Source organism: Dipteris shenzhenensis, chromosome 12 (genome assembly GCF_047967505.1).
Source record: "Dipteris shenzhenensis isolate YYH24624 ecotype China chromosome 12, Dip_SZ_1.0, whole genome shotgun sequence".
In the NCBI taxonomy this organism is placed as follows: domain Eukaryota; kingdom Viridiplantae; phylum Streptophyta; class Polypodiopsida; order Gleicheniales; family Dipteridaceae; genus Dipteris; species Dipteris shenzhenensis.
This window is the reverse complement of record NC_141607.1, coordinates 13,434,885-13,454,029: the sequence shown is the minus strand read 5'-3', so window position 1 is coordinate 13,454,029 and position 19,145 is coordinate 13,434,885. Positions and strand designations below refer to the sequence as shown.

The window sequence follows — 19,145 nt, the reverse complement described above, 5'->3', positions numbered from 1 at the left end:
TTAACCCATGGCTTTATCTCCTCCTTTAATTCCATTGACCTTCCATCTCCTCCTCCCTCCCAAAGGTGAACTTCCATCTCCTCCATTCCATTGACCTTCTATCTCCTCCTTTCTCCCAAAGTTGCCTCTTGTCTTTCCACCTCCTCCCCTCTCCCAACCTCCATCCAAGAGCTCCTTCTTTGTGACACGTGGCAAGCTCTTCTCTTCCAAGCTGCCACGTGTCCTTGCTTTTTTCCCCCTTTGTCCATGGTTAATAGGTTAAAGATAGGTGGACCAAAAATTAGTGGGTTGCCAAAAAAAACTCGCTCCAAAACTCGCTCGAAAAACTTGCTCCTCACACACACTCGAGGATTACTAGAGTTCGAGTGATTGCATTCGTGTGAGGAGGCAATTCGAGCATGGACTTAGTCCCAAAACACCAAGGAAGATAAAGTCGATGTGTGTACTGGAATATACATCCATGTCTTCGCATCTCGTTACATGAAGTGCTTACAGGAGCACCATGGATACTCTGATATTGTCATCACTGTGCATGTTAGACCCTTTGTAATAGAACTTTCTATACGCACATAGAAAAGATGCATTTCATTAAGGCTTATTACTTTCTCTTGAACCACTTCAGCATTCAAATACTAAGCCTTCTAAATCCTCTCTTGGAAATCTTTACTCTACTTAGATCTTCACTTCACTATCCTATTATCCCTTTGTTCAGTTCGAACATGGCTCAATGCTACTGCACTTCTCTATAGGTATGGTCCTTGCAAATCCAAACTTTAATCCTCCTCAAAACTTGTTTGTTGCTGCAATTGCTCGTAATCCTCCAATGCTTTGATGCACAAGGATACATGGACATAGAGGACTTACATGTAGATAAGGAACACTGGATGTAGATGGATTCACATAATTAAAAGGAGTGAACATGGCATAGTTGAAGCAAGGATGGCAACAAAAGGATGTGCATAGGACAATGAGATAGAATGTGATGAGACCTTCACATTAGTTGAAAGGTTTAGTAAACTCAAACTATTATAGCATTATAATCTATCCTTCACATTAGCTGAAAGGTTGACTAAACTCACACTATTATAGCGTTATAATCTATCCATTCATGAAATGGAAGTCAAGGCTACCCTTTCTTAATGTTTTCTTACTGAGAAAGTACAACCTTTGCTTTAACCTCACCTTCTTTCTCTCATACTCAAATCGTCTCTATTTCTTATAATTCAGACTCTTTACCCCTCTTTCTTTTTCTCATAAAATCATTGCAAGTGCTCACCAAGCACTTGAATCACTAATTGCTCATAGCTTGAATCGAGAGCCTTTTCAACCAAAAAGGCCATTACCTAACTCCCTCAATAATTTGGGAAGTGAGAAATGCAAAGTTTGGAGCCTTGCAAGCTCAACAAAGATGAAGAATGGAATTGGTATCCGTGAAGATGAATGGTCATAGATTGAGCTCACACAATGCCCCGTTAGAAAATAAAGATAGGAGACTAGAATGCCCCATTGGAAAGCAAGATGTATGAATGGAATGCCTCGCTTAAACCCAAGAACACACAAAGCCAATCTCATTTCCATCCAATTCTCAACAAGAGGCTATGGCTACTTAGGAGGGTGACGATGACGAATTTTTGTTGTGAGTGGTTGCGATGGTAGAATGCCCTCAAACCCACACACACACACGATGGCCTACGTTAATAAGGTAGCAAGTTTCTTTCCTTGAGGGGAATGGAAACTGGGTAGCCTCTTAGGTGGTGGGTGGATCATACATTGATATGTAGCAAGTTTCTGGGAAACCGCTCAAGTGAGCAGAGCGTCCAAACCGCTTGAGTTGCCTTATTGAGAGAAAAAAAAGTGAAGGCCTTTTTAAATTAATGTTTGGGCGAGATGGACACTCCAAGAGTGAATCTCTCTTGTTCCATTGAGACTCTCTTGAGAGAGAATTTTTTACCTTGAGAGCAAACATTGTGGCATAAAGAGACAAGTTACACACACATGGCTAACTATAAGGGGCATGTTATTCGTGGCCTATGCTAACAAGGAGCAAGTTTATTTCCTTAAATACGAGTAGCCAATTAAGCAGTTAATGCTCATGTTGCTTAAGAGCGCGTTCCTGCAAAGCTCCAAACCAACGAAAATGCCTACAAATGCCACCACCAGATGCCAGATCCTAGCATTGGAGCGCTCCGTTGGCAATGGAAAAAAACTCTTGCTAGCTGATAGCTCCTAATCTTGCAAGGTTTGCAGATTGTTTAGGTTGGAGTAGGTCTTGCTCACTCTGCCATTTCAAGAAAAGCGTGGGCGGAAAGCTAGCACGACCAAGGTGGGAACATATGCCCAGTGTTGCTCGGTTTTGCCAATGCTAGCGCAATGGGAACGCGCTCTAAGCTACCCAGTGCGTGGGAATGCGCTCAAAGCCACGGAGGGGCCAAAGAGGCTTTTTTAATATATGTTTGGGTTGGATGGACACTAGATAAAAACTTTTTCCCCAGCCAATCAATTTAAGGACAATCTCCAAACCAGCCGGTTTTTTAGTCTCAAAACATACGCATTTGCCGGTTGTTACACATTTTAAGGGTGGTTTTTTTCTAGCAGGGGGAACAGGCGGACTAGCCAATCAGGTTGAAGCAAGCATTAATGGAGGGACTGTGCAGTTAAGAGGGCCGTGTTGTGATCCTAGTTGTTGTTGCTTTTGCTGTTGCAATGGTAGGAACGCCCCCAAATCCATTGGAAGTGGTGGAAGCAGCAGTGGGAGTGGTTGATTTGGCATGGACGGCAATCGAGAAACACAGAGATCACGCATCCCATGACTTTGCCTGGGAAGAGAGCCTTCACTTCGAGGCTCAGCTTGCCCGCGAGCGATCCGAGAATCATCGCCTCAAAGCCGCCTTGCTTGATTGCCAACGCGCTTTGCAGGAATTGCAGAGCCTCCCTGCGCCCTCTCCCTGCCCCCTGGACCCTCCCACTGTTGCAAATTGTGATTCTTCCTCAGAGTGCCCTTCCGACGTAAGTCCGAATTCGACCTTGTCTTGAATCGAACGCATTTTTCATTCCTGTTTTACCTTTCATTTCATCGGAAGCATTTTAGGTTCTAGGGTTATGAAATGTTTGCTTGATTTGCCTCCTCGCTCTGTGAAATGGGAGATTATCCGGCTACTTCCCATCTACCTGCGAAAATTACATCCGATGCCATGTGGGCATATCAAGCACTGCCATTTCTCACACCTTTTGTAATTGCTAATCGTGAATTCGGCTTCATCTTTGCCCATCTGCTCTCAATCCCCATCCTCATTTTACGGGCTGCTGTTGTACATTTACTCCCGCACGCAAAGTCGTTGTAACGTAACTGGAGGTCGCACTGCTGAAAGGTGCGGTATTTGCTTTCAGTTGTATGAGCAGCTAAAGAAGAAAGTGGATTCGCCTGCTTTTTTGAAGAGGCTAAACGAGCTTCATCAGCGTGACAGCGAGGAATCTTCAACGTCAATTAAAAAAGATGGAGGTTCGTTCCAATTTGAAGTATAAATTGTCGTGGCGTTTTGTTGAGCTCTTGGCCTCCTTGTATGCATTGATGATTTGTGGACCTGCAGACGAGATTATGTTGAAAGCTGACCCCGAGGATCCTAGCTGGTGGTTGTGGATCACCGATGACCTGTTCACGAGTGACGGAAAAGAGGAACCCGATTGTTTGGAAAATGACAGTTTTGTAATTGTCAATCAAGATGATGTTATCGATGGTGTAGCTATTTTCATTGCAAAGCTCATTGTTTCCAATCCTACTGCAAAGGTATCTTCCTTCGTCTGTATATTATATAGTAACACTGTCTTCCTCCCTTTGCCTGTGTACCATAATAGACGACCTAAAAACTGTCTTCCTTGGCTATCTTTTACAAAAGAGGAATGTAAGCAGGGAAACGTGAGCTCAAGCAAACTATCGTGAGGGTGTACTTCTAACTTCGTCTTGCTTTTAAAGTATCTCTCTCTGACGACTGCTAGGAAGGCAAATATTCTGAGGTGCCCCAGTAAATTCTAGGGATTTTTTTTGGGGGGGGGGGAGAAGATTCTACTTGTATACCTATCGAGGAATTATGTGAGTTACTTTTAAGATTAATTTCTAAGCTTTTGCACACCATACATCAGTGGAGATTGTTGTGGCCCTATATTGGCACTCATCGCTCTCATGACCTTGGTGCATATGACTTTTAGCTCTTATTTTCAAAGTTGTAGGTACACTCATTGGTTGCATGTTTTGCTCAACGTATTTTTGTTGATCTGACAAAGTTTGTGAAATGTTTTTGACAGAAAATGACTCCAAAGGAGGTGCAAGAAGGTAAGCATGGACACAGAAACAGTTTGAATTTGTTCTTGAGTATCTCAAGGTGCTTCTTCATTCGAAGTATAGTGTTATGCTTTATGTTTGCAATGACCAATAGCACCTTGCGCATGCTCTTTAAGGCTGCCTGGGCCCTGGTAGCTAAGAAAAAACTGCATTAAAAGGCAATATGTATCTGGAAAAGAAAAGCGTGGTGCCTGTTGTGTGGCACTGCAATCAGATAATTGCTTAGTACGTTCAGCATTTCTGAAGTGCTCTCTCTGTTTATCCATGTGTGACTTGCTGTTCTTGATGCTTCTACAGTGTGCCCTAATCTTTATTTTCCCCCAAAACAGTTACCCATCAACCTGTGTGTCATTGCAGCGGTTTCGATGTCTTTTACAAGGATGGAGAAAAAAGGAAGGCTTCGGAACTTGTGGGCTGCAGCCAAATTCCTCTATGTTAGTGCATCTTGGACTGCAGCTGCTGTGGGGTAACTCTCATGCCCTGTCTACGTGTTGGCAACTGATAATGGCATGAAATGCTTTGAAAGGAAGTTTTTTGCGCAGCTAAAATGCAGACTAATCAGAGAAATTGAGAGTTTGATAAGTAAACTATGTCCAGTCAGTCTAAACCCCCATGGGTGTGTGTGCATGCTTGCGGGTGTTGCTTCATACCCTGCATGAATCGGTGAGGACGCCATAGTAGTTAGTTCTTGTTCTTGTTACTTGTAATGAGTATTCAATCAATGTTACACCTTGTTTATGCCCAAAATTGATGGATTTGCAATTAGTTTTTACAGCTTGGCCAAAATGATGTATGCGCAATGCATGCCATGATACGATCGTGAATTGCTAATGGATATCCATTGTATGATACCTTGACTGTGTGGGAGTACTCCAAAGGTGAATTGTTCTAGAGTGGATCGTGGGCTTACTCTAGAGTTGTTGATTTTCTCAAGAAAAATGATTGAAGGATACGTAAGTGCCCTGAAAAGGGTGCGGTATGAATGATCACAGAGCTCATCCCCTAAGTTCAAGGGGTGGATTCTCTAGAGAAAAGGGTCTAAAGACCTAGTGACTCTAACAGCAGTTTAATCTTCTAGGGACAGATCACAACAAACGAATCTGGTGAATGAGGGTCCTAAAGACCTCGAGGTTCTGGGGTCTGACCCCTCTGCTTGCAGTAATTACAGTCTTATAGATGCACTAGAAGGTCTCTAGGTTTATGTTAAATCACCTGGGAACTCATGGAGGCCTGAGTTCCTCTTCCTCTCACCTTCCTCAGCCCACTGTCTTAATAAGATGGTTTGACTGGCATTGTGTAGGGGTTGAAGTAGGAATATATGTTTATTATCATTATTCCACCAGCCTGGAAGTCGGTGTCAGGGGGGTATGCACAAGTGGACTTGTGCGTGCATATGTGTGTGCATGTGTGGGTGAGGGGAGACTTAAGTTCCTTAGTTCTGTTATCCTGTATGTAGAAATGGACGGGTGTGTGTGTGGGGGTGGTGGTTCATACATTGGATGCACTTATTCCAGCAGTCACCTATGGTGGTGCTGGAATGTGTGGAAAACAGTAGCAATACAATTCAGAAACACTTAAATACCAGTTTCAAGAAGAAATTGAATGCCTAATACACATTAAGCAATCGTCTGTTTATTTGAATACGAGATAGCCTACTGATAGAAATAATAGCAAATATAACATCAAGTATGTGATGAAATTAGGAGATTCTGAGTGGTAGTGGTAAGACTGGGCAAGCCAGTGAAGAAATGGAGAGGAAGGCAGATTTAGAGGACTGCAGGAGAGGATCTTTTTTTGAAGCCAATGTGTTACATTGAAGAAATGTTTAGTAGGCAAGCCTGTAAAGAGATGGCGATGGAGCCAAAGTTGGAGGACTGCAGGAGAGGATGTTGTTTAGGAGCCAAGGTCTTGGAATATGAGTACGAAATGTTTGTTCTTTAGTTTGTTGTAATTTGGCTTTACATGATTTGAAGGGCCGTCTTCTAATACTCTGACCTCAAGAGAATGATCACTTATTCTTTCTAGTTCTCTTCAAAAGCACACATGTTCTACAAATATTGTCCTTGATAAAGCATGTGGAATTTTAACCTTGCATGCCCATCCCCTAGCTGTGGATCACGTTGTCCAGGTCTGTCAGAGCCTTTGGGGCTTGCCATGACACAGAAAAGTACACTAACCTATATATTGCTTGTTTGATTTTAAGCTTACCAATTTTGACTAAGTTTGTGTAGGTGAACGACATTGGCTAAGTTTGACTAAAGCATCCAAAATTATTCTTATTACGCCAAAGACGTGCACATCTGTGTAAATTGCAGTCTAATGAGTCCCTTTCCTTTTAAGCTTATCAAATTGAAAAGCTTAAAGTGTCATGATAGCTAGTATCTGTGGCTATGCATGTGCCATGAACAAGGTTATGGTTTTCAACCTTTTGGGTGGCTCCCATGATATTAAAATGCATTGTTTGTTTGTCTTTAGAGGATGAACCCATAGTCATAAAGAAATGGGTTTCGTTGGAAGGAAATGTCGGAATGCTTGTAAATGTTCCAAAACTTTTCATTTTCAAATGAGGCATTCTAGAGACCTTTTGTTCCTTAATTAAATTATGAAATGTACATAGTACATACAATCTACATGAATAATGAATAATGAATTGGTTCAAAAGTTTGAAACAGGAACATTTGCCCCCAAACCCTCACTCTAGTGTTGGTGTCATGGTGGGTGTGTGCGCGTGTACATACATGCATGTATACATATGAAGATTTTGCTCCAATAAATCTCTCCCAAGCACTTCCGTGAAGATTAGGTGTTGAGAGATTGGGTGCTGAAAGCTTTACTATTTCAAACTCCATCGAGGATGGTGAAGAGAGCCCTTTATAGCTACTTATGATTATTAAAAGGAGTCTTTTATAGCGCGATTCTAGAACACAGCAACAAATACACACCCAAATTGCATGTGGCACCCACAGGTCCGGGACTCGGAGGGACGCATGCGAGGACAGCGGACACACATTGGGGGCGTAGTGTGACAGTGGCCCAGCTAGGTCCCTTGGGGTTTGAAGGGGGTTTGAAGGCTTCTCTCTTGGGATGCAGATGCCAGGGTGCAGGCTCTCTTTCATCTGAGGGGGGCAGGCATCTGGATGGCGGAGATTGATGCAGCAATCCCTACTTCTTGGTGGGAGGGGTTACGCAGTCCCGGGACCCCTCACTGCTAGTCTGGGCAGTTCTCGCGGACAGGGATGCCTCTTAGGGTTCAGTTTTTTCCAGAGTCCCTTGGGTCCTTGCGTTGCAACTCCTACAAGGTGGGGTTAGGAGGCCTCTTGTAGGTTGAGGCAGGGAGGGGCGTCGGGATGAGGCGGCGCTGGATGGTTTGAAGTGGCAGTAGATTAGAATAGTGGACCGCTTGGGCAAGGTTTGGCACGTTGATCTAGACACAATTTTATCAGTCCCGAAGAGAGCAGTTTGGCGCCTTTGGCTTTGGGAGGGCCGGCCTCTCTGTGATTTTCAATGGGATCTGGGGGAGCGGTTCTGGTCAGCTCAAGTAGGACAATCTGACAGGGTAGAGGAGGTGCCCTTTTTCTTGTATACAATTCGCATCGGACAGCGCCTTCAGCTGGAGGCAGCAGCTTGGACCCCCCGAGGGAGTGCCGCTGGGTTGAGCAATGTCCCTCAAGAGGTCATCTCCCACTTCTGGCCTCGTCTCTAGACCAGCCTGAGACCACAGAAGGTTTCTTATTTCTTCTAGCTGCTGGCTCATGGGGGATTGCCCATTGTCCCTTGGTTGGAGCAGATGCAGCTAGTGAGAGATGCTTTTGTTGTGCAGAGGGAGTTTTAGAGACGATGTCCTGCTGCACAGAAGATTTGGCTAGCAACCTTCAGGATTGTTGCTTGCATGCAACGGCTGCAACGGGACTTCACATGGGGGATAGTAGCATGGCTCACGGAGGGGGGGGGCGGGGGCATGCCTTCTCGATTGATCCAGTTTCATCAGCTTACAGGGTTCAGGGCTAGCAAGTCTGTCGGATAGAGATATATGATGCACTACTGCCTTCCTGTGCATGCTCAACGTTTTCCCTAGAGGAGACTGACTGGGAGACGGTGTCCAGTATTACTGCTTTGAACATTTGGGTCGCCTTGGTGTCTTCAGGTGGTGGGAGGCCAGCAGGTCCCTCCGATGGCTACCCTAGTTGCCATTTGGCAGGACATCATCTTCACTTTGCATTCCACTTGGGACTGTGGTACTTATCGAGAGCGCCGAAAGGTGGGAGCGTTTCTGCAAGGCTTGGCCTGCAGGAGTCTTTTACACCCTTTCTGTGAGAGGTATTCACTGGATGTATAGACCACTACCCTGGTAGTTAGCCCCTGTTTCAGAGATTCTCCAGGCAATGAGCTAGGTTCTCTGGAAACAGGCTGGTCCCTTTTTGACAGCCAGTTTTCTCATTGTATTTACCATCTTTAGCTCCTGTCGGAAGCTGATTTGTATGGTGTTTTTCGACCATTAATAGAAGTTTCTTTTCTCTGGAAGAAACAAAAGTCGAGCCTTGGGAGGATCATCAACAATTGAGTCAAGGCCATAAGTTTGGGTCATCTCTGTGATGTGAGCATAAAGTTCAGCTAGTTGGTTTTCTCATAACGATACCAAGCAGAGGGCTCACCAGTATTTGCTCATCCGACATTAGTGCGTCGATTTAGACAGTCGAGTTCATGGCTGAAGTATTATTATGAGAAGATAAATGAGTGACACATTTACTCTCAAGGTGTCTTCTTCCTAGTACTCAGATTAGCTGTGCACTAGATTCAGCCGTGGTTACTTTAAACCATATTATGATTAGCTTCTGCACAAGAGAGGCATCAATGAAGGTATATGAGTGCTCCTGTCATCTAAACAACAACACATGAAAATAATGACCCATGATATGATCCACCATACGGATCAAATAATGCAGTCCAAAAACATTTACATCAAAGGTTCACGTCTTTCAATTAACATTGAAACGAAAGACGGCAACAGTAAGACTTTGAGGATGATATAGTCTAAAGTTAGTCGACTAAGTGAGCTATCTTACTACCCTTCCCACCTTTTCGATCAAGAGAACATCCGGCCCAACTTATTGCATTGAAGGATTTGCTGTGTACTTGAGCCTTGAGCTTCAGCTACCACTCCAGAATTGGTTTTGGTCTCGTTTTCTTGAGGCCCCGAGTTTTCTATTTTGTAGTCTGATGTTCAGACTTGGGGTTGCACCTGTATGGGTTCTTTTCTTCTTACGGTTTAGCCAACCAGTGTGCACTGAAGATTGTGCACTAGTTTCCTTGTGCGTTGCAGCCAAGGTAGTACCATAAATCCTTTGCAACTTGAATTGATTGGTCAAGAGTTTTAATGTTAGTACAATGAATTTCATTTTGATAGTCAGGAGGCAAATTATTCAAAAAGAAAAGATGTAGCATTAACTGACTCATGGCAGGAAACTTGGAAATCACTTCTCTAAACTCTTGCATAAAGGTATCCAAGGACTTCACTCCGTTATTGAGATTAAGAAGGATCCTGAAGTGATGAACACATCGCGGAATTCTTGCCTTGTTGTGGGGGATGTGGTCTTTGCTTTTAAATCTTGTGCAGCCTGTTGTTGCTGCTGCAACAGAGCAACCTGTGCTTGAGCCTTTTGCATCCATGCTTGGGCTTGTTGCATCTGTTGATACATAGCATTCCAGCCTCGATTGCACCTGTGACCTCGTTTGTACCATCTGTACAGGTGGTACTGAGGTGTGTATCTGTTATTGAGACACCTTGTAGATGGTTCCATAGCAAAATTTTACTCAATAGTGTTATTTTGTTACTTGCAGTAATCTAAGAAAACAACAGGATCTAAGTTTATCAAACCACATCACAACATTTTAGAATAGTAGATTCCATCATGAAGAATAGAGAAGAAAGAGAAAGAGTGATCCTAAATTCTTGCGTAGCACAATGGCCAACTGCTTAAGCACAGAATAACCAGATTGTAAACAAGATTTCTCAAGTGTAGACAGATACATACTGGATCTGTCCCCTCTTCTTCTCTTTCTTCAAAGCTTTCACTCCTTCAGAATTCGTTTATACATACAATAGGTACTAGACTTTTTGTAGATCAAATAGATACTGCTAGTCAGGTGGATACTGCTAGTCACACCTGGACATGTTTCTTTCTAGCATAACCCTCAAGCTAGAGGTCAGGTAGTGCATATGCTCTCCCAGGGAAGACTACATGTCCCATATCATGTAGTCCTAACCATGCATGGGTACCATTACCAAGCTGAGTGCTTTTGGGAAGAGCCCCAATCCCAAGGATGTCCCAAAGGAGCCCACGCTCTCACGTGGATAGCCTAGGGTGTCACAAGGGTCTTTACACTATTACTGGCCTTAGTGTACCAAAGGGACACAGCCCTTAAGACACCGCCCATACCTTTCTCACCACTAGATGGCTCCAAAAGTCAATTTTTTGGTCCCGTAACTTTCCAGCCTGATGTAGACTTGATTCAACCACAGCTCACTGTAAGCACAGTTGTTACAAACAAGTGAAGTCACCTCCGTCTTGCAATGTCCTGTGCACCCAGTCATTGATGTAGATTCTCCAATAGATCCTCCAGGGCTCTGATATTATTGCAGAAAAGGCAAACACACCCTATATCATGTAGCAGAAGATTTATTTCCCTCACCCAAGATTCTAACCTTACAATGGATCACACACTAAACATATGTACCGCAGAGAACTTAAGAGCGCATAAATCTGGAAGTATTGCCATGCCATGCAAAGAACCAATAGAATGAATACATGTATGCTCCAAAAGGACAGTACTGAATACAATGTGTTACCCCCTTAAATGGCATTGTTGACACTTGTGTGCTGCTCCACTGTAGGCTATCTTTTGGTGGTTCTAGTGATGCCCTATAGGCCATGGTATGTGCCTTGTAGGCATAAGTGTAGGCACTTATAGTGTTAGTGCCTTCTATGCCACATAGGACACTTAGTCCTATGTGACACCTAGGACACTTAGTCCTAGGCCTAGGTACAAGTACTTTGTACTTGTGTTTTTCAACCTTATCTAAGTTTGACTTGACTCCTCTTTCGACTCGTCTTGTACCTGCACTCTCTCTCTCTCTTCGACTCGTACCTATCAGTGGTATCAGAGCAGGTATTTCTCTAGCCTTCCAGCTCTCCTCAGCCCCGAGCTTTCCATAGCTTATTGGAAGTTTTGTGCGTCGTTCTCAGCCTATTCAAGGCTCTTCAGCTGCTGTCCAAAATCCAGGCATCCAGCTCCCCAAGCGACAGGTGTATTTGCATTCCCTTCCGTACAGTTGTACGGAAGGCCTGGTATCAGTGGTTCGTACCTGCGCATCGAGGGTCGCCGTACTGAAATCGTGCATCGCCGTATGTCGTACCGAAATCGTACACTCGTACCTTCAGTTCGCTGTACGTACAGTGCAATGATAGATTCGTCGTACAATAGTACCATCGCCGTACAAGGTACCCGTACCTGCAGTTCGCCATACGTACGGTGCGCTATTCGTCGTACAAGGTACTTTCACCGTACAGCTATACTTGCGTAAAAACACCGTGCAAGGTACTTGCACCGTACCTACAGATCAGTCGTACAACTTACTTGATCTGGGTATTCCGTACAACTTCACCACAGGTTCCGTACCTGTTTTAGCATTGGCTGGAATTAGGTCCTTGGTCTCACTGCAGTCATCTACAAACATTTGCAGATTTGGGGCTTTTGCAGGACATTGGAAAATTTGGGGCTTTCATTTCCTTTCACCTCCTTTGATTGCAATTTCTTGCAAGAATATTGGAGCTTTGGGATTTAGTATGCAATTTCTTGTTCAAATTGCAGTACATTGGGTCAGATTGCAGGACATTCAGTTACATTTGCAGGACATTGGGTCACATTTGCAAAAATTTCAGCAAAATTTGGGGCTTTTCTGAATTTGCCCTCTTTTTGGCCTATTTGCCCTCAATAAATTTGGGGCTTTTGCCAAATTTGCTGTTTTTGCAGTGAACATTGCCTGTCACAGTCACATTTGGGTCAAATCTGCATTTGCCCTTTGATTTGGGTCAGAAATTTGCAGATATTTGCTGTCATTTTTGGGACAGCCAGCTTTTTGCAGTGATAGCCTTGAGGCTTTTGGGTTTTCAGGTCTTTTACAGGTTATCACATTTGCTATGGCTGGGAACAATCAAGATTTATTTGGAGTTCTTCGTGAAGATGATAAGTTGGATGGCACCAATTATCCGATGTGGTCTTATCTCATGAAACATATTCTTGTTGCAAAGCATTTGTGGAATATTGTTTCTGGGGCTGATCTGAGGCCAGCCAATCCTTCAGTGGTTATTTCTACTGCTGGTTCTTCTGCAGGGGGTACTCCTCCTGATGCCTCTTCCTCTAGTACTCCTACTGCTGCTCTTCCAACTCAAGAACAGTGAAGATGCGATGCAAGAGATGCAAATGCACATTCATGCATTGCTTTATCATGCAAGAGAATCATCATTCCACACATCCGGTCTTGCAGGACAGCAAAGGATGCTTGGGATAAATTGGCTTCTCTATATCAGATTCGCAATGAAGCTCGTGTTGCATATTTGAGAAGGCAATTACAGGAAGTGAATATGAATGAAGGTGATCAATGGATGCATATTTGACAAAGGTCAAGGACCTCATGGAACAGCTTGCCAACATTGATGAGGTGGTGCCAAATTCACAGCTTGTCAGTACTACATTGAATGGACTACCAGATACATATCAAGGGTTTGCTACAACCCTCCGATTAGTGGCCATGGGTAATCCAGACCACTATTCTTTTGATCAGCTAGTTACTTTGCTTTTGCAGGAAGAGCAAAGTAGAGCTAACAGACAAGCCATTATTCCTGATCATGTATTTGCTTCACAGTAGACAGGAAGAGGCAAGGCTTCCAAGCCTATGGGCAAGCCAAAATCTGCGCACAGCAGCTGCAATTCCTCTACGCATAGCAGCTGCAATTCCTCCCATGCATCTAAAAGTACAGTAGATAAGGGAAAGAAGAATGTCAAGAAGTGCATTGCTTCGGAGAAAAAGAAAGCAGGATTGACAGTTAATGCCTCACATGCCATTGAATCCCATGAGCCAGCAGATGCTTCACATGCACATGCTCTTCAGGATGATTGGGCATGGGCTGTCCATTGCTCATTTGATCCCTCCAAAGCTGATGCACTCTTTGCTGCTGGTACTTTGATAGTGGAGCTTCCAAGCATGTCACATCTTGCAGACAGTTGTTTCATTCTCTAGCTGATGCACCTCGAGGGGGGACTGTTACATGTGCCAATAATGCTTCATATGCTGTAAAAGGAGTTGGAGATGTGCAGCTCACATCCATTTCCAGCCATCCTGTCACTCTGACAAATGTTCTTTTTGTGCCTGGAATTGAAGTCAACTTGATTTCAATTTCAGCAATTGCTACTTCAGGTTTCAGAGTAATTTTTAATGGCTACAGATGCCTAGTATATGATCTTCGTGATGACAATGCCATAGTTCTCACTGGCACTTTGCAAAAAGGGCTTTATCACCTTGATCATTATTCAGCTGCACTTTCTATTGAAGCATTGGCTATTTCAGATTCACAGCCTGCTGAAACTCATCTTTGGCATGAGAGAATGGGCCATCTCAATTATAGAGCTCTTGCAAAGCTACATTCACAACAGATGGCAAATGATGTACCTCAGACTCACACAGTTTCTAAACATGTGTGTGAGGGTTGTCTTTTGGGTAAGATGCATCGATTTCCTTTTCAAAAGAATTGTCCAAAACTCTCACAAAGGAAATTGGAGCTAGTACACAGTGATGTCTGTGGCCCAATGAGGACAAATGCCATTGGAGGATACAAGTATTTCATGACTCTCATTGATGATTTCACAAGGTATTGCTGGGTATATCCTTTAAAGGCCAAATTTGAAGTTTTCTTATGCTTTCAGAGATGGCTGAATATGGTTGAGAATGAATCAGGATGCAAGCTTGTCATGCTCAACACAAATAGGGGCGGTGAGTATATGTCAAAGAAGTTTGATGCATTTCTATCCTCACGGGGCATTATTCACTCATGCACTACTCCTTACACTCCTCAGCAGAATCGTGTTTCTGAAAGGAAAAACAGGTCCACAATGGAGATGGCCAGATGCATACTTAAGGCCAAGTCTTTGCCCAATAAATTTTGGCTTGATGCAGTAATGTGTGCCAACTATGTGCTGAATAGATCACCTACACGGGCATTAAAGACTATTACGCCTTATGAAGCATGGAAAGGCAGGAAGCCTTCACTTTCACACATGAAAGTTTTTGGGTCTCTTGCATATGTTCATGTACCATCTCAGCTGAGACATAAGCTTGATGACAAGGCAATCAAATGCATATTCATTGGTTACAGCCAGGAGAGCAGAGGGTATCGGTTATATCAACCAAATACTGGGAAGATCATTGTCAGTAGAGATGTGATCTTTGCTGAACATTCAGCTTCTCCTCTTGTGGACTGCAAAGCAAAGCCAGATATTGACATGTTTGATGCCTTTGAATCTTGGTTACCTCTACCATCATCAGAAGAGGATTTTGAGTAGCAACATGAGCCTCCTGCAGGCCCTCCACTAAGCAATAATCAGCCACCACCTCATACTGATTTGCAGGTTTCCGGCACAAAATGATCCCACTACTCATGATGCAGTCATTGAAGAAAGAGCTGTCAATAGACAGCAAAGGCAAGTTCCCAGATGGCTTCTTGACACATTGAGGGACAGCAAACAAGATCAGCCTTTTGCTGCCCGGACAAGATCAGGGAATAGACAGCATGGTCACTTTCTTGAGTTTGCACTCCTTGCTACAGCTTGCAATGAAGAGCCTTTGTGCCATAAAGATGCTTTTGACAGCAAGAGTGGATGGATGCAATGAAAGCTGAGTTACAATCTATTGCCAAAAATGACACTTGGGAATTAGTAGATCTCCCACCTGGCAAGCATGCCATTGGAACGCGGTGGGTCTACAAATTAAAAAGGAAATCTCATGGCAGCATAGATTGATACAAAGCCCGTCTTGTTGCAAAAGGGTATGCCCAACAACAAGGCATTGACTTTGAGGAGACAATTGCTCCCACATCCAAGATTACTACCATTCGATGTGTCATTGCCATTGCAGCCCATCATCATTGGCAAGTGCACCAACTTGACATCAAGACTGCCTTTCTTCATGGGGATCTGCAGGAAGAAGTCTATGTCACACAACCTCCTGGCTTTGAGGTTGTTAATTCTGAAAATAAGGTATGCCGGCTTAGAAAAGCCCTTTATGGTTTGAAGCAGGCACCCAGGGCATGGTATGCCAAAATTCATGCACACTTACTATCCCTTGGTTTTCAGAATAGTCCCACAAAACCCACTCTTTATTTCCGTGGGAGTGGATCTGACTTTTTAGTGCTGATTTTATATGTGGATGATATGCTTATCACGGGCCCAGATACTCAGCAAATTGCAGCTTTCAAGGCTGATTTGCAGCAGACTTTTGACATGTCAGACATGGGACAGCTCCATTATTATTTGGGCATTCAGTTTGCTCATGTTGAGGGGGGTATCATGATGTCTCAGTCCAAGTATATTGGACAGCCTTGATCGTTTTCAGTTTGAGGATTGCAAGCCAATCTCTACTCCAGTGGACCCTAGCTTTAAATTCTCAGCTCATGATGGGAGCCCACCATGTGATATCACTCTTTATTAGCAGGCTGTTGGATGCCTTATTTATTTATGTCACACCAGACCTGACTTGCAGTATGCAGTATCTCAGCTCAGCAGATTCATGCACATGCCCAGTTCACAGCATTGGCAGGCAGTGAAGAGAGTCTTCAGATATCTCAGAGGCACTCAGGATTTAGCCCTCTTCTATGGTGATTAGGGTTCACTTACCATGCATGCTTACACGGATAGTGACTGGGCAGGATGTTCCGACACCAGAGTGTCACATACTGGCAATTGTTTTTTGCTTGGCAATTCATGTATTTCTTGGCTCAGCAAGAAGCAACCGACAATTGCCACGTCTAGTTGTGAGGCCGAGTACAGGGCAGCCTTCACCGCTACAGTAGAGTGTGTTTGGCTTCGACAGTTACTTACAGATCTTGGTATTTGCCAGACATCCTCCACTATTGTCTACACTGACAGCCAGAGTGCTTTGGCCATTGCGCGTAACCCAGTGTTTCATGCGCGTACCAAGTATATTGTTCACTATCATTATGTTCGGGAGCGGTTGTCAACAGGAGACAGAGAGTTGTCCTATCTTCCCACAGAGGACAACATCGCAGATATGTTTACAAAGGCACTTCCTCGTCCCAAGTTCGAAGTCTTCCGACAGGCTTTACACTTGGTTCCCTTTGTTACATGATCTAACATTCCTTACATTCATAGGTGGCTATATCCTTTTGGATGAACATGTGCCACCATGACCAGAAACTACCAGGTATTCTGAGATGTTTCCAGAGTACTTCAGCCCATCCCATGGAGGGGGGTTTGTATGGTGGTTCTAGTGATGCCCTATAGGCCATGGTATGTGCCTTGTAGGCATAAGTGTAGGCACTTATAGTGTTAGTGCCTTCTATGCCACATAGGACACTTAGTCCTATGTGACACCTAGGACACTTAGTCCTAGGCCTAGGTACAAGTACTTTGTACTTGTGTTTTTCAACCTTATCTAAGTTTGACGTGACTCCTCTTTCGACTCGTCTTGTACCTGCACTCTCTCTCTCTCTTCGACTCGTACCTATCATCCACCGATCACCAAAACAGGAGCCCAAACTGCTTCCCTATACTGCAGCATCCTCCCTTGCTGTGGCATTCTTGAGGGGCTTCAATAACTGGTCTGCTGTCCACCACTGGAGGTGGCCACTGAATACTCTCAGCATCATCTCCATGCAAGCAGTAGGACCCTCCAAGATGCTGATCCAGTTGCCCCTCATCCTCAAATAGATGCTTAATTACAGCAACAAACAGTTGTAAGGACTGTGATAGAACCTGGCTCTTTACTGCTTCGTTTCATCGTAGCTTCTTCCTTCCTTTGCTTCTAGAGATATTTTTTTTTCAAACATGTTTATCTGTTTCTGAGTGTGAATTCTTAGGTGGATGCACCTTGATGCACATGTTCTGCACCTATGCCTCAGCACTGACTATTATGTAGTCTGAAGCTTTGTTGGTGAACTTTAATGGAATGTACTTGAGACTTTCATTTGTTCATATATCTGCTGGCATAACAATGGGGGGTCGTTCATAAGTTAAATGCCTATAATGTCTTCAAGCAGGAGCTAACATTGACTGCATTGATCCCTTTTATAGGAGATTTTTGAGTGTTGTGGCTGGAAAACTGTTGCTATCTCTCATGCAGATGAATTCAAGTTAACAAACAATGAAAGTAACACTTGAATTCGTTGCAGCATCTCTTGTTCATAAATTAGACTTGGAGTGCTTTGTTTGATGTTGTGAATGCCTAACTTTAAAGGGTTTTTTTGTTAGCCCGGCGGCGGGTTGGCTTTTCCTTTGTCATGCTGCAGAGTGGATTGCAATTTTCTGAGTTTCTGGTTGCATGGATACTGATCTGATCTGTTTTTGTTATTTGAATGTGTTGCAGACTCTACAAAAATCCACTCATTGTGAAAGGTATTCTAAAAGCACTCACATTGTCTAGCAGGCTGATCTTGAAAATTCTTGCTTAATGAAGCTCTCTACAAGTTGCAGATCAGTCGTACTGTCTCACTGTTACATACATTATTCATCATTTTAAAGAGGACAACAAAACATTAAAGAAGCATTTATTCCATTTGAGCACATTGTAAATATTCAGTGTAAATATTCAGTGAAAGTGCACTTGTACATGCAACAACTTCCCAAAGCAAACGATTGTGATCAATATTATGTAAATATCAGCAGTCTATGTAGTTCCTTTATTTAAGGGTGATGTCCCTTTGCCAGTTAAATCAATCATGGGAGCACCCAGGAATCCATTTATTGATTTCAGATGGGTGAAGAAAATATGGAAGACAGTTTTAGAAGGGTTTGGAGTATGCACTTGTTGTGTTGAGAATTGTTTTTTATTCTACATTGGTCTTTTGCCATTTGACAAACGTCTGATATGGAATTGAATGTCGAAAAAAAGTTCCATCATTCGTTGTGATCTTCTATATGCTGGCCTGTTGACAGCCACTGGTGATTTGTGAAGGTGCATGCAGACATGGTTGACACGTACGATCACATTCGATGCGTACCGTTCGATATTAGTGCGATACTAAACGAACTAAAAAATCTTAGGTGTATGTCTGATACAAAAAAAAAGAGGGATATTTTAGAGTTTTAGAGTAAGTTGAAACACAAACATGTCCATGACTTGATTCTTGAAAGTTGAATCACAAACATTCTACATGTTGCATAGGTGCAATTTGCAAAACTTAGGACCAAAGGTATATCTTGATTCATGATTCATGTCAAAAGGATTGAAGATATATCATTACAAATAGTAGCGGGTCGTGACTCGTGACATAAAGTGGGATCAAGGTCTAATATAGATGTTAAAAGTTTTACAAAAAGCTTTACTACTACAGGCAAGAGCCTAGGGCCTAGGCCCTAGGTCCTAGCCTCTAGGTACACCCATCACTGTTAAATCCAAGACTATGATCACTCTCACTAGAGGATGATCAGGATCCATGAGACCCCTTACCATAGTTACCCTCACTAAGGTCCTCCTCATCATACTCTAGCTCTCTAGCCACAGGGGTGTCCTTAGTAACGG

The 19,145-nt window shown here is 43.4% G+C and overlaps 1 protein-coding gene across 1 annotated transcript; it reads left to right on the top strand.

Annotated features, from left to right (window-relative positions):
- Positions 1-2,676: 2,676 nt before the first annotated feature.
- On the top strand, positions 2,677-18,415 carry LOC147895840 (uncharacterized). Its single transcript, XM_087382978.1, has 6 exons — positions 2,677-3,006; positions 3,388-3,499; positions 3,588-3,784; positions 4,300-4,327; positions 4,694-4,802; positions 17,991-18,415. Exons 1-6 carry the CDS (start codon positions 2,704-2,706, stop codon positions 18,073-18,075), a joined length of 834 nt encoding a protein of 277 aa, XP_087239104.1. The 5' UTR covers positions 2,677-2,703; the 3' UTR covers positions 18,076-18,415.
- Positions 18,416-19,145: the final 730 nt, after the last annotated feature.